The sequence below is a fragment of the Rhipicephalus microplus genome, chromosome 6 (assembly GCF_043290135.1).
Source record: "Rhipicephalus microplus isolate Deutch F79 chromosome 6, USDA_Rmic, whole genome shotgun sequence".
Lineage (NCBI taxonomy): Eukaryota > Metazoa > Arthropoda > Arachnida > Ixodida > Ixodidae > Rhipicephalus > Rhipicephalus microplus.
Window position 1 is genome coordinate 29,389,910 of NC_134705.1, and position 15,815 is coordinate 29,405,724.

Here is a 15,815-nt window from a genome sequence, read left to right on the forward strand (position 1 = left end):
ATTCAGGCCAGGCCAAGCAGTTTTGGCTTGGTTGGTTGAGCTGAGCGAAGCCGGGCCAAGCTGAGTACAATCCACTTTGTGTCAGGCCCGCGTTACCCACGTGCGCGCTGAGCCCGTTGACTGTCATATTTGGTTCGATATAATGTTCGCGCTAGTTCGCTTTCTAGATAGTGACCATGCACATGACACTCGTAGATATGTTGTGCGAGTGGAGGATATCCATGATTTTCATCCGAAGCACGAGACGGATTTCGATGGCAAGGCAGTGTATGTCGTTCACTGGGAGGATGAAGCAAACGGTGACGACACGGGTGAATATAAAGCCCAGATACTTCGACTTGGCGGTAAGTGCATCCATCTACCCTGATCTACGCGTTAGTCTAATATCCACACTTGCACTTTCAGCCACAGAGAAAGAAGCTCGGGAATCGCCAAAAAGAATTCCGATCCCTAAAATTGCAGTTGAGGAAGGCTCGGACGTTGAAGGAGCTGTGACCAAGAAGGCCACTGTAAGTGCGCACTTGTTCATTCGCAAATCTTTTTTTTTTTAGGTGTTTCTCTTTTTTTTCGAATCTATTAAGGAAGTGCGAATTATTTTAAGATATTGGGAGTATGTCTAATCCAAAATTTGCAGGCTGCAAGAATGAAAAAAACAGCTGTCAACCGAACTGCAGCAAAAAAAGACCGGTACGAGCAGATCTTGAAAAAGCAGATGAGCCACGCTCTCCGACAGAACTCGGAACAAACTGTGAGCGTGTATTAACTATATAATACCCGATTTCCTTAAACTTCTTTTCTTCTTTTCACTGTGAAAAAGCTTCAGTGAAGCAAAAAAAAAAAAATGTTTACGCAGCGAAAAACGCGACTGAGTTCATCATCAAGCTCGGATGACTCTCTCGTGTCCAGCTCAGAAGTAACAGAAGAGAAGAAAAAAACCAAATTTTGGAAAAAGAGATGCAAGGAGCTGCGGCAAGACAACATCTTCTTGCAAGAACAAGTTAGCTCACAGCAGGTGCTGTTAAACTCAAAATTTCTGAGGTGTAAGTACAATAATTATATATTGATTTTAGTTCTTAAAATGAGAAAGTTTTTTTATATGTTGATGACAACCTGTTAATTTCATAGCTAGTGAGCATTTCTTGAATATTTTGACAGTTGAAGACCTGCAGCACAGCAAAGAGGCTGACGTTGAGAGCTGCACTGTACAAGCTAGAAAGGAGACAGCAAAGGCCACAAGCAACCTAGGTGCATATTCATTTTTGTTATTAAATTTAGTGTTATTAGTTTCATACTACATAGAATTGACAATCATCTGTAGCATATAGCATAAGAGCACTTCTTGAGCTAGAGTACTTAAAGCAGTATTCCCTTCTCATGTAATGGATCAAGATGCATAATCGGTTACTTCATAATCACTAATTATTTTTCAGATTTACTTAAAGCACTTTGCAGTATACTATTTGCAGTCCAGTGAGTCAACAAAGCTTGTTCCTGCTGGGAAAGAATTCAAAGGATCATGCATGTTTGATGACTTTTGCCTTGAGACTTGCTAGGAAATGCAATGTTGCACTTCCTTAGCAAATGACATTTGACACAATGAAACACACAAGTAACCAGGATGTTCATGTATTGCTTCCATCACTGCATGAATTGTATGTGCAATAGTATTAAATATAAAATTAGCAAGTTTTGTAAATTGGTGTACTATGCACACAGATCTGATTTTTTTGCATGCATAAATGAAGTAAAATGATGCATGCCAAAAATTGCAAGAGGCTAGATTATTTTCTCAATACAGCCTTTGTAACTGATTTTAAAATTGCAAAAAAATGCAGTAAAGTCCATTCAAGAGACTGTGCCTGGGTCACCGAGTAAGTTGGAGGATGTTTGTCTATTCCTGTGAGATCTAAATTTTGGCTTTTTCACACCAGATGCTGGCAGTCTACACTCACGAAGTGCCATTGATGGTAAGGCTTTAGGTTTATTTCTATTGTATTGCTTACGTGTAATTATAACAATGCAAAATATTTATGCAGACTTCATAGAGGAACCTCCCACTTCGATGACTGGTGAGTTACAGGCTTATGTGTAGTATTTGTGTAAACATTTAGCTTTGCTCCTTGTGTTTCCAGCATGTGCAGCAAAAGAATCTGATGACCTGCCTAGTCCAAGTAGGCTTTTTTACTTGTGTGCTTCTATTGTAGGAAACTACTGAATTTCCATGTTTCACAAATTTGCAACATCTTTTTTCAGGGAAATGTTTTTCATATTTAGAAGATGGCTCTGTGAGTATATATTTTGCACTTTACCTGTGAAGTTCAAGCACACAATGAAATTAGCATAATGTTGCATTCTTTGAACATGATTGATGCAAATGGTCAAAAAGTAAATAATTTCAAATCTATACTGTAGATGCCAACATAAATTGTAGCATGTTATATGTTCACACCAGCAACTATGGTAGCTTGAATTAAATGTGTTTACATTCAGTAAATTGAGTGATTGCATCCCAACTAATTGTCACTTCATTACATTATACTTACATCTAGCTTCACAGCACTGATTTAGTTACAGCACTCATTTGTAATCTTAGTGACCATGATTTACTATTATCTTTGTGCACACAGCCTCTTTTCTAATATAATACTCCTATTGAGGACAGAACACACTATATTCAAAATTTGCAGATCCCTTCACATTGACATCCCGTATAATCATGTGATTTTGGGACATGAAACCCATGATATTATTATAAGCCGTGTGAAACAAACTGCCTGCCGAACAGCTCAGAGGTGCCTCCACAATAACGATGTGCAGCTACTTGGCATGTTGCCAATGACAGTGGTGCAAAACAGCAGCAGTTGTTGGTAAGTTTGTGAAATCTTCTGCAGTACATGTTACATTTTAGCTTCTAGAAAGTACAGGTGGCTTGTATACTTGCCCTTGTCAATTTCGGTAGCTAGATATATTACCAATACCACAGATAATTTGGACATTTAGAAACACTATATGAGGTGGCAAAAGCATGTGCATATCCGAATACAAATCGAATAGTGGCCCTGCGAATATTTTAATTCGTGAATTGAATATGTGCTCTTCAAATTCTCAAATACTGAAAGTCGGCAACACCTACATTATGGAACATGTAATAATTACATATGCCCTAAATTGTAGTATGCATTAATCATCATATATAGGTTGACATCTGGTGTGTATGTCTGCTAACAAAAAATTAAATACAGGGCTACCAAAAATATTGTTTAAAGTACCTGTATCTAGACCGCTGCTGTCTTTTTGCCAAAGTGGCGCGAAAATGCCTCCTCTCTCACGTGAATATCCGATAGCGTGCGGTGGCAAAGCCAAGGAGCATTTCAAATCTCTTACATAGTCCGGTGCTCACCAGCTGGTAAGCATACAATAAACTGCAGTGATGCAAGGCTGCCCCCCCCCCTTCCCCACACAACCTGTTTCACAAGTCAAGTAAACAAAAAAAGAAACCATGCTCATTACCACATTCAGAAAAAAATTATATTGCACAAAAACTTGTAATAATAAAATTTTTGCTATTCAATATTTGTACGCCTGCTAAGTTGAACTTCTTTGTCAGCCAATAATAATTACAGGAACAAGATGTTGCATCGCTCTCTTCCTTGATATTTACAGTTTCATCTTCAAAAGGGCATCTGCCTGACGCCTATTCAGGCAAAAAGAATTCTGTCTCACAAGAAGGCAAGGCTGGTGGTGAAGGAAACGGCACAAGCCATATGGTCCCAGAAAGGGCTAGCGTCACGCAGTGTTAAAGGTGGCGTAGCTCCAGGAAGAAGGAACCTCGGCGAGGTTGCAAAGCCTGCGCTGACACCTGAAAAGGTCGCGGTTCTGGAAGGTTGGTCTGCTGTGTATATGTGCTAAATCTATCCTGAGAAGTGCACGTAACATGTCACCTGTTCTTTTACAGAAACACTCAACCATTGGTCGCATGTGACAGGCGCCGACTCGTCCATTGCAGCCCGAAACTTGACCAGCATACTAACTGAAAAAATTCAGGATTGCATCAAGGCAGAGCGACGAAAACCTCCACAGTAAATGTACTGCGAAATGCATTCAATCCATAGATAACCCAACGAAGACCAAAGACTAGGGCTGTGCAATGTTTTTTCTGCATTAATAAATAGAATCGTCTCATATACACTCAACATAAGTCCTTTGGAGTCTTTCATGTGCTTAGAATGCTCATTTGCACGTTCAAAGTTAAGAACATCTCAACTGGGAATGCGTTCTAACTGGTCCCAGTTGTCAACTGGGAATGCATTCTCAACTGGTCCCAGTTGCCAACTGGGAATAGGTTCCCAACTGGTCCCAGTTGCCAACTGGGAATAGATTCCCAACTGGGAATAGATTCCCAACTGGGAAAAATTCCCAACTGGAAAAGTGTTCCTTAAACCAGTTCAACTGGGACCAGTTGAAACCAGTTAGATTCCCAGTTACAGATTTTCACCTGGGTACAGAAGCATTGTGTCACAGCGCCACCGCTATAAAAAAAAAAAAAACGAGGACGAACGCGCCCTGCGAAACTCTCGAAAACACGGAGGAAGGAAACGTGTTGGCACGTTTCCAACACGTTTCCTCCGTTACAGTGTACTAGAAGGGGGCAGTGGGCTCACTCTCTGGCGGTGGGTATGCAGAGGGGTGGCTCCAGAAATGTCGCACGTTTGTGGTTCTCCGGTCGCACGAGCAGCGGCACTGGCATCGCCATCAATAGGTCACTCGACTAGTGGGCAACGTAAGTGGGGTCACAATAGGTATGATGTTGTGAGGGGAATATGGAAGGGGGTCATGGTTCCTGGGCTGACGTTCGGCAATGCGGTCTTGTGCATGAGATCAGAAGTTCGAGCAAGATTAGAAATTAAGCAACGTGGAATAGGTAGGCTTGCTTTAGGAGCTCACGGGAATACACCAAATCAGGGAGTACAAGGTGATATGGGATGGACATGATTTGAGGGCAGGGAAGCTAGCAGCAAGATAAAATTTGAGAAGCGATTGAGAGAAATCGGGGAGGAGCGTTGGGCTAGGAATGTTTTCAGCTACTTGTACATGAAGAATGTCGATACAAAATAGAGGAAGCGAACCAGGAAATTGACTGGTAAATACTTAGAAAACAGCAGGTGGCCAAACCAAAAAGAACTATCGGTTAAGAAGAAAGTGAAGAAAATGGAGACTGACATGTGGAGAATGGGCATGATTAAGAAGTCCGCACTAGAGATCTATCGAACATTTAAGCAGGAAATTGCCAAGGAAAGGATCTATGATAATACTCGGGGTAGCTCTCTACTGTTTGAGGCCAGGACGGGAGTACTGAGAACCAAGACATATCGGGCCAAATACGAAGGGGTAGACACAGTATGCAGTGTGTGTGGAGAGGAAGAACAAACTGCCGAACACTTGATAATGTTCTGTAAAGGGCTTCACCCTATAGTTCAGGATGATGGCGCAGAGTTTTTCAAAGCACTGCGGTTTAGGGACCGGGAGGGCAAAATATACTTTAAGCGGGTAGACTTAACTTGAAGGAGGTTATCTGATTGGTGGCTAAAGTCAAGGCACGAGTGAAAATTAAGCCCTTCACTGCAAAGTACGAATTCTCAAACTCACTTTTTAAAGAAAAAAATAAATCTAGTTTTTCGTTCATTAAGTATTACGGCTTGGTGGCGCTAGCCACCGCCCGATCTAAAGGGTACAGCCATATCCATCCATCCAGATATGTGTGCAACGTGGCGCGACCGTCTGTGGTGTGTAAGTTATGTGGGATATAAGGAGCCGTAAAGGCGTATGCAAGCAAGCCCTGCGCCCCACATGCGGGTAACTGTGTCATCAGATCACAGGAATCATCCGGATACCATCTATGTGTGGAGACAGTGTATCGCGCCGTACGAACCTCCTCAGAAGGGACAAGGCCTAGCTTGCCGGCCATGACGACCTCGTGCTAAAGGCCTCCGAAACAGCACGAACATCGTCACATACGGACGAGAAGTGGTGCCAGCCTACGCCTCACCGCACCAGCTGCTGCGACACTCCGCCTGACCTCCCGCCCGTTCTCCTAGCTTACCTGCAAGACAATGGCAAAGCGATAGAAGAGAAAGGAACGTGAGGAGCCGATGGTGCAATGTGACAGGTGCCGGAGGTGGGTGTATCTAGATGAAACGGACTTCGCATGCACAGATGCCGCAGATGTTGCGCCCTTCACATGCAACCTCTGCAACGTAGTGGGGTCGCTCGAAACAAGGCTTCGAGCCTCAGAGCTGGAAGTGGAGACGCTCGGAAGGGCTGTACGGGCGATGAAGGATCAAACAGAGGCATACTATGCCAAACCTGATCCGAGCGGTATCCCCATAGCGAAGCCGACCCTTCAAGAACACCAAGAAGATGCTATGCTTAGCTGCTCTTAACAGGCTCCTGAAGAAACCACTCGAGAAGTGAAACAGCCGGAAGTAGAGGAGGGAAACGGCCAATCACCACAGAAGCCACAAGAGCGGAGAAGCGCTCCGAAAACAACCATGCATTGGGGCGAGAATGCTCGACTGGACGAGCACAACGCCGACCGCGCTCTCGATACTGCGAATGGAGGCAAGGAACAAGCCAGCGAAGCATGGAATTCTGAAAAGACGGGGAAAACAGGGCACAGGACAAAAGCTGAAAGCAATGGGGCTGAAGCCAATGGCCGGCTTCATACCAAAACCCAGAAAACAAAACGACAGGAGAAGAAAAAGGCGCCGCCAGGCTCTGCACCCGAGGTTCTAGTCATCGGTGACGGCAATGCGCCTCGAATCGCGGGCGCTCTTCGACGAATATGGGACAATACTGTGATTGTGAAGCAAAGGTCCGAACGCAAGGCGACCGCCGACAGGCTACAGCATCTGCTCCGACGGCACAGTGAAGGCGAAAGCCATGGAGCAGGGCTGGTGGTCCTACACGCTGCTATACAAGATGTTCTTAATGGATCACAGCCTGGAGATATCGTCCAAGCCATACGGGAGGTGGCCCCATTTACGCAGAAGCTGGTCATATGCTCAGCCCCCGAAGTTGCAACTAGAGGCAAAACAATGCGGGCAAAAGCAATGCTACTTAACCGTGAGCTTAGGAAGCTATGTGGAGCTCTAAAGGTGACGTTTGTTGACCTATCCGATACACTGGCAGGCGAAAAGCGACTAGCCCAGGACGGGATCCACTACCTGTCAGCTACAACGCGCCATGTCGCGACCCAATTGGCCCAAGTGATACGCCCTTTTTTAGGACTACAGATGCCTCGAAGGAGCAGAGACAAGTCCAACCGCACACCTCGGCGGAAGTCAGACCCAAATGTCTCCTCGCCTACCCCGGAGACGCCGGCCGTGCCCCCACCACCGCAACCTTTTGGAATGGCAGCCGTGACTCACAATACGCCGCACAGGGAGTTCAGAGACAACATCCAGGACCTCCCCCACCTGATGTACTTGATGAACACGGCGCTTCTACCGACCCAAAGCACACTACCATGCCCACCGAGGGCGAGCCCAGCTCCGCAGACATGGATACCGCACGAGGGCACCACCCACCCTGCAATGGTCCCATGGCGACCACCCAGCCCCGGTGCGCACCCAGATCTCTTCCACATGGTGGGGGATATTGTCCGCCAACAGATAGCTGTACAATGGCCGCAGCTGGTCAAACACGCTATGCTCCCAAACTTAACACGATGAAGAGACGTTGCCGCCGCCGCCGGAAAAAAAAGAGGCCAATGCGAATGTCGGCTTCCTCAATATTCATGGAGGGCGGAAACGTAGCAAATGGAAGAAGCTGTACCAGATGCTCGAAACTGAGAAGATAGCACTATACGCAGTCGCGGAGACTCACCTCCTCGGGCTAGAGGAGCCACCGGTACACCCAAATTGGCAATGGGCGGGTGACAACAGAGAGCCCGGCTCCCGCAAAGGAGGCAGAATAGGTGTCTCGTGACACAACGGCATAGAAAGCAACTGGAAGAAACTGGAGGGCTCCTGCAAGGAACACATGTGGATGACGGGTGCTATCTTGGGCAGGCCCGTAACTAGGGGGGGAGGGTTGAGGGGGTTCTGACCCCCCCCCCCCGAATTTTTGTGAATATTTAACTTTTCGGGTGGTACTAAAATATTTACACGCCTTCACAGCGACCACCAGCTGCCAAAGTTACTCTGCAACTTTCCTGGCATTGCTTCCCTCATCTTCTATTCTTCAAGCTTACCCTTTTACCAGAACACCTCAGCGTTCCCTCCCCCGCACGCGCACCTGCCCTATTTGTACAGCTTTGCACTTCGCCCTCGCGTTCCTTCACACCGTAGCAGCTCCTTTACTGATTCCAGATGCTTTCCTTGTGCATTGCCGCTGGAGAAGTTATCCGTCTGTGCGGACCGCACGTGTCGGCTTTGGGTTCCTACTAAAAGCGCGTCTACTTCTGTGAAGGTAAACAGTTCGACAGCAACGGCAACACCAACACGACGTGCGTAAATTTGCCAGGGAACACTGTTAACCTCCCTTCTGTTAACCTCCCTGCCTTTCCTCTCTATTTATCTCTCTCTCTTGCCAGGAAACGAAACCCCTAAGCGGAAAACCTCAGCGGCGCATTCCGAGTACGCAGGCTGCAGGGCAAACTTTTCTCAAACTGTAGTCTTCGCCATCGAAACGAATCACCGAAGATGACATCTACTGAAAGACTGGCATATCCGAGAAACTTCGAACAACCTTAACCACACGCAAGGAAATCTACCTCTTCTGTACACAGAAGGTATATGCGCCTTCCTACAAAGCGCACAAAGCGAGGATACAGCCGGCACACAATCCGGGGCCAGCGGCCAACTTTCACAGGAGAAAAAAAACGTCGCCAAGCTGGGCTGCGCGCGGGAGTACAGTGGCTGACGTCACAGCCTACAAAGTTCATTTTTGGGGGGTCACGGCTATTTAATTAGCGCAGCCCAGAGAGAATTATGCAGGCGCCCAGGGAGCCGTCTGTGAAAAGGTGACTTTTTCACAGGAACGGAGCAACACCTCCTTTCTGGACTGTACCACGGGAGTGCAAATGTCTCGGCAGTGCATTCTTGGGGGTTCACGTATATTAAGGGGAGTATGCAGTGCCCATGGAGTCTTCTGTGAAAAGGTCTTTAAGTAGCGTTAATCCAGTTTGCTGCAGCTGGAGTACAATAATGGGCCTGCATGCACACCAGCTGTAGCGGCGTTCAGAAAACACATGCGCCACGCGGGAGCCGGCGCGTTCATCACACTTCTACATTCTAGCCACTGTAAAGTGGATAAGAGAGGAAGAAAACATCGCCCGCCGTTCACGCCAGGCAGTCGAAGCAGTCGCAAACGTCTTTTTGGAGCCACTGGCCACTTCTGTGTGCGTGCACAGGATTGCGGCAGCAAACTGAAAAGACACTCTGCAACAACGAAGCAAAGTAGTCTTGCGTCTTACTTCAAAAAAGTTCGAACCGACGAAGCGGACGGAGAAGAACCGCCTCCTTCGAAGGATAAAACTTCGCCCTCCTCAGCACTGGTGGAAAGCCAAGCGCGTCCGAAGTTCTGTAGCGACTCAGGAGAATGCACCGGTTTATATGAATCACCTGAGAACGAACACAAGCAGGACACCCATGCGCCGCCGGGAAATGATGGTGGCCGCAGTGCAACTCCAAGTGATCTTTGTTCTACAGTCAACGCTGGGCAAAGCGACGCCTTTACCACTGGGCAATGCCCAAGGAAGGTGAGTGGCATGGCACCTACACATTCTGGTTCGTCTCTCCTCTGTGCGACGAGTGCGAATATTTTCGACTTGGGACTGTTTGTCTCGAAAAGCAATAATGTAAATGATCCAGAGACGATGAAGAAGCTGCTGCTCAATCCGTGGACCCCTCCGGCTAACTATGATTATCCAGCCACAGGAAAAAGGAATCTGAAGTTCCAACCTCACTGGGTAGATCGTTACCCATGGCTTGTTTATTCAGAGAAGCTTCAAGGAGCATTATGCAAATATTGCGCAGTCTTCGCAAGCTCTGGGCTGTCCACCAAGCCCGCGAGGCGGCTGAGGAGCTTGGCATCTCAGTCCCCACGTGGGAGCTGCCCGCAACACAGTGATCTGTGTTTTGGAGGACCAAATAAAAGTTTATCCAATCCAATTCGCAAGCGAGTGTGCAGGAAAAGAGGAGAACCAGCGCTTGGGCTGTTTTGTAACTAAGGAGTGCACCAATTACAAGAAAGCCACGGACGCCTTTAAGAGCCACGCATCCAGCAGTTATCACGCCATGTCAACAACGCTATCGGAGAACTTTTTAGCAGTCCGGTCCCGCTCACAGCATGACATCTTAACACAACCTGACCACGTCCTTAAAAAGCAGGCGGAAGAAAACCGCAAGAACTTGCTGCCAATAATAGAAACAATCCTTTTCTGTGGCAGGGAAGAAGTACCGCTTCGCGGCACAGACGACTTTGGTCCGATAATAATGTCTGAAGTGCTGCCATTCAAAAATGATGGAAATTTCCGCGCACTGCTTAGGATGAGAGCAAAATGTGGAGATGCCGCCTTGAGAGCTCACATGGAAACATCTCCGGCGAATGCGCTGTACACGAGTCCAAAAATTCAAAATGAGTTGATCACCCTTTGTGGTAAAATCATACAAAGAAAGATAGTGAAAACGTCAACTCAGGTTCGTGTTTTTCAGTTCTAGCTGACGAGGCCAATGATATATCTCGCACCGCCCACATTTCCCTATGTGTAAGGTACGTTGGACACGACACATCGGGAGTGCCCATTCTTAAAGAATATTTTGTAGATTTCGTTCCCGTGTACGATCTCACTGGCAAGGCGCTGGCGAGCACAATCCTGAACAGCCTTAGAGGTCATTGCTTTAACCTGAACCTACTTTGCGGGCAAGGATACGACGGCGCGGCATCAATGAGTGGCCACCTTAACGGTGTTCAAGCCTTCATTCGTCAAACAGCGCCCAAAGCGTTGTACGTGCATTGTAGTGCCCACTCGTTGAACCTTGCTCTGCTTCACGCATGCAACTCCCCAGCATCCGCAACTGTTTGGGAACTGTATCCTCAACCTGTACGTTTGTGAGAGCTTCGCAACAGAGAACGAACCAACTGCGAGACAAAGTAGAAAATTTAACACAAGAAAAAAGAAAATCAGTTCTCTCCTTTTGCCAAACAAGGTGGGTAGAGGGTCACGATGCACTTCAGCGTTTCCTTGAACTGTACGTGCCTATTGTACAATTCCTCGAATATTTGGAAGAAGAGGCCGCGTCATCTGATACTTCATCAAAAGCTTCTCAACTGCTCAATGACATTACAAAGCCCGAGTTTGTCGTTTCACTCCAGATCTGTAGCGACCTCTTCTCTTTGACACTGCCACTTTGCAAGTTTCTTCAAAAAATTGACTGTGACTTGGCTCAAGCGTGCGATCACGTAAATAATGTTATAGATGTTCTTTCCACAAAAAGTCCTGGTACGGAAACAGAATTTAATAAGATTTTTCTGAAGTCGCTCTCTTTGCTGAAGATCACAAATGTTGAGATGGCCCTACCACGCATCACTGGAAGGCATATGCAAAGAAGCAACGTACCTTCTGCTACTCCCGAAGAGTACTACCGGAGGAATGTGTATTTGCCTTTGCTGGCTGACTTCGAAAATCAATTAAGAGACCGGTTCGATGCCCATAAGAAGGTCGTGGTTGGCCTTAACATGCTGCTGCCGAAATTCTGCGCATTGGCTAGCCTTTCTGATATTGATGATGCAGTGCAGTTTTACCTTGGCGATATTCCTTCGGCTAATGTCATCGAAGCAGAGTTCACACTGAGGGTGAACAAATGCTGCCAGATCGAAGAAAAGAATCGCCCAGCTTGTGCTTTAGAGGCCTTAGAGATGTGCAACCGCGACTTTTTTCCGAACATCCACAGCCTACTTTCTATCCTGGCGACTTTACCCGTGTCGACGTCGACCCCGAAACGTACTTTTTCCACACTGAGAAGGCTGAAGAGCTACCTTTGAAATCATATGAACAACGACAGATTGACCGGACTAGCACTGCTCAGCATCCATCGAGAACTTCAAGTGACCCCAGAACAAGTCCTCACGGAATTTTGCAAGTTGCCGAGAAGGAAAAACTTCCTCGTTTAAACTTCCCTCTATGTTTCAAGAGTCGATTAAAAGCTAAACCCAGCTAGCCCAAGCTTCAACCCTTCTATCCTTTCGCAAGTACGAGGAAACTATCCAGCAAGCAGAATGTGCGAACGGTAACAAGAAGATCGGAATGTCGGGCGACTTGTTTGTTTGCTTGCATACATGCTGTCACGGACTGCCATTTTTGCGACCCAGCGTAACGGCAAATTAACGGGCGCCGCACTCCCCCGCTGACCGGTGGAACCGTTTGCTCATGAAAATACTGGCCTTTAGTGCAGGGAAGTACTGAATGGGGTGTTCTTCTTCAAACGTTAGTCGCCGATGTTTGATCCTTTGTACCTACGGCGGCGTCGGCAGGGTTGTCAAAGGCCGCGATGCACCCCGAACTAGCTGTAGACTGCAAGACACACCGGCTGAAACCAAGGAAACTGACCATTCCCACGGGCAAAACTGCTTGTTGCCAAGCCGTATGAGAGAACCCCAACAGGTTGTCACTCTCGCTCAGTTGAGTACCCTCTCCTAATTAAAAAGGGACGAAATCAATATATCTTTAGGGTGGAGTTTCTAACAATGAAACGTGCATGATTGGACCCATGTAGAGCTCTCTTTTCCCCCAGGACGAGAATCAGGGGACACGGAGGTCAATTTAAGAGCAGGATTTCACCTTGCTAAGCAGTCTAGTTGCTGACCACCATGGTGTAGAAGGAGATCAAGAAGTATCCCTTAAGTGGTTGTGGCTCCGTGTCGGCCGGCCACCTAAACTTAGCCGTTCGTCTAGTTGTGACGCAAAATTAACGTCTGTAACGTAGGCATCGGTACTTGAATCTCGAGTAAGCTCAACCTGCCCGAGATCGGCTTCAAGCACTAGCCTCCCGGAAACACCAGCGCTGCAACACCGCCGACGCTGTTGTGCCAGAACTCTCTCTGACTTCTCGCATCCGATCGTCGTGGACTCAACGCTGCCGGTCATCACAGGTATCCCTTCACCTGTTTATACCTTCGGACTTTCTCATCTGTAGTTTTATTGTTGGTTAGTTTTGTGTAGTTTGTAATACTTCGCTCTTGTAAGCTGATTTATTGATTTTATATGTATTTTTGTTAGTTGATATTAAGTGTTGTACTAGATTCCCCTGCAATATTCCTATATTCCTCTGCAGTGCTGCAATATCACTAGAGTTTTTTTTTCCCCACATACGTCTCTGATCTCTTCACTGTCTCTGCTTACGTACGGAACGACCTAACCTGCTGCCATTCCCGTCGCCGACTTCCCGCTGGCGACGCTAGAGTGACAGCTTGTAACACATACATACCGTTTTTGTACCGTGGTTACATTGTGTTACTTCATCAGGAGCCGTTGGTCGCGGTGTCCCCGGCTTTGGTGGTGCTATTGTCCAAACTTATTTCTTGCTTTAACCAGAATTTGAGGTTGACATACCAATTTCTTTATTTGGATACAAATAACTGAAACGTACCATCGAATTATTACAAGTAAGCGATGTACTTGTTTTATTCACGAAAATAAGCCAGTATAAATCTTCAAAAATGGCAGCCATTCTACACGCAACCGCCCCCCCCCCCTGAAAAAATTCCTGGGTACGGCCCTGTCTTGGGCATGCCAGTGCTTGTTGCAGTCCTATACTTCAGCGTTGACCCAGGGCAAAATGCTGAAAACAGATGCATCGCCCAATGTATCGCGGAAGACATTCAACGCTGGGGCTCCAACAGAGAGATTCTAATTATGGGAGACTTCAACGGACATGTCCAAAGCATTGATGGTTTCCAGGACCATAACGGTGCACTTATGCTGCAGCTAGCAGAAACGTTCTCCCTTGAATTCGCCAACCTCCTCCCCGACTGCGTAGGCGAGACTACATGAAGCGCCAGAAATAGTCGATCTTGCATCGACTATATCCTCACATCGCCTAATCTAGCGGCACACCTGACAAGAGTGCATGTGGATGAGAGTGGGCGCGTTAGTTTAGGTAGCGACCACAATCGCATCGCCCTGACATTCTCTACCTCTGTCCATCGGAATCGTCGGACACAATTCCGCAAGTCAGCTCGACGTTACCTACCGGCAACATCATTTAAACAAGTGGCGGAGGACTTCGAAGAGAATGCCATATATGCGCAGCAAACCACATACGAGGAGTTCGTGGGAGAGCTTTTACGCACAATGTGTCACTATGAGAAGCGAGTACGATCCCGAGGAGGCGCCAGACGAAAGGCCTGGTGGGACCAGCAGGTGAAAACGGCACTTGAAGCGCGACGTAAGGCCAATAGAGCTCACCGACACGCAGTAAAGCGCCTCTCGATTGAGGAATGCCAACAGGCGTGGCAGGAGTTCTTGCGGACCAAGAGAGACATGCAACAGATGGTCCAGAACAAAATCGCGGAAAGCAATAAAAAACAACTGCGTGCAATTACAGAAGCTGGCGACAACGGACCACGCAAATTCTGGACATATATCTCGTCGCTTAACCGCGAGGCCCCCATTCCAACTCTCCGAGACGCAACAGGTCAAGCTGTCACAGACCTTGCAGAACACCTGACAAGCCACATGCAGCGAATGTATGAGAACCCGTCGCAAGAACAACAGGGAGTGTCGTACCAGCCTCGCGGAAAAGGATGTGAGATGGACAATGGCACCACGGTGGAGTGCAAATGGAAGGTGTCCCGTGTGGCAATCGACCGAGCCATGTCCAACATTGGAGCCCACAGCGCCAAGGGACTGGATGAAATTCCACCTGGGCTAGAGAAACGGCTTGGACAGAATGCAAGAGAGACTTTGACGTCCATCTTCACCGGCATTATTAATGGTGACCCCATCCCAGAGGACTGGCGCCGCGGCAAGGTGTGTCTGGTGCCCAAGAGGGGAGGCAACAGTGACCAACTGCACGATTATAGACCACTCACCGTCACCAGTGTGCTGTATAGACTTTTCACACAGGTAATCTAGAGATGGATGAGTGGGTGGGCGGAAACGCAGGGACCACTTACTGAGCTGCAAAATGGCTTCCGTCGGAATCGGCGAGGAGAGGACAATCTCTTTGTGCTCCTACAGAACATCGAGATCGCACGCAGGGAATCCCGCGGGCTAATCGCCTGCTTTCTAGACGTGGCCAAGGCGTACGATAGCGTGCCACACGGGCACCTTCTTTCTCGGATGGAAGAACTCAATATGCCGCCTGTGTGGATCGAACTACTGCACCGACTCTACACTGCCAACACAGTTGAAACCACCTTTGGTGAACCCGCACGCGCCCAGTAACAGTACAGCGGGGACTGAAACAAGGCTGCCCTCTTTCCCCATTGCTGTATATGTTATACACAGCGGGTCTGGAACATTCCCTCCTGGATTCAGGTGTGGGGTTCAAGCTCAATGGGTCCTGCGATGGCACCCCAACGACTTGGACACTCCCCGGCCTTGTTTTCGCGGATGACCTCGTGCTGCTGGCCGAAAATACGGCACAACTGCAGCATCTGGTCGATACATCAGCCAACCACCTGGACACGCTAGGCCTGGCCTTCAATCCGAAGAAGTCAGCGGTGCTCCAGTTCGCTGGTGATTGTGCTGAGGCTGCTCTGGTACTACCAAATGGCGAGGAGCTTCCAATACTGGAGGAATACCGCTATCT

The 15,815-nt window shown here is 47.6% G+C and overlaps 1 protein-coding gene across 8 annotated transcripts; it reads left to right on the plus strand.

Moving 5' to 3' along the window:
• Positions 1–8: 8 nt before the first annotated feature.
• LOC119163071 (uncharacterized) lies at positions 9–4,198 on the plus strand. 8 transcript variants are annotated; one of them, XR_012884109.1, is made up of 13 exons: positions 9–344; positions 406–509; positions 635–748; positions 854–1,040; positions 1,156–1,245; positions 1,836–1,871; positions 1,932–1,967; positions 2,037–2,069; positions 2,133–2,171; positions 2,254–2,285; positions 2,688–2,867; positions 3,664–3,883; positions 3,956–4,070. XR_012884109.1 is itself a non-coding variant. In XM_075865884.1 (12 exons), exons 1-12 carry the CDS (start codon positions 143–145, stop codon positions 4,081–4,083), a joined length of 1,221 nt encoding a protein of 406 aa, XP_075721999.1. In that variant the 5' UTR covers positions 15–142; the 3' UTR covers positions 4,084–4,198. The 8 variants fall into 8 exon arrangements, 7 of the variants coding, with proteins under 7 accessions (XP_075721996.1, XP_075721998.1, XP_075721999.1 ...); XM_075865884.1 differs by lacking the exon at positions 2,688–2,867 and having other exon boundaries at positions 15–344; positions 3,956–4,198; XM_075865881.1 differs by lacking the exon at positions 2,688–2,867 and having other exon boundaries at positions 14–344; positions 1,932–2,069; positions 3,956–4,198.
• Positions 4,199–15,815: the final 11,617 nt, after the last annotated feature.

What these genes read in the sequence shown, in the direction of transcription:
- LOC119163071 (XM_075865881.1), top strand. Translation starts at nt 143, where the DNA reads ATGTTCGCGCTAGTTCGCTTTCTAGATAGTGACCATGCACATGACACT. An exon ending in GACAGAACTCGGAACAAACT is followed by an intron (nt 749 to 853) that starts GTGAGCGTGTAT and finishes ATGTTTACGCAG; the next exon opens with CGAAAAACGCGACTGAGTTC. An exon ending in GACTGTGCCTGGGTCACCGA is followed by an intron (nt 1,872 to 1,931) that starts GTAAGTTGGAGG and finishes TTTTCACACCAG; the next exon opens with ATGCTGGCAGTCTACACTCA.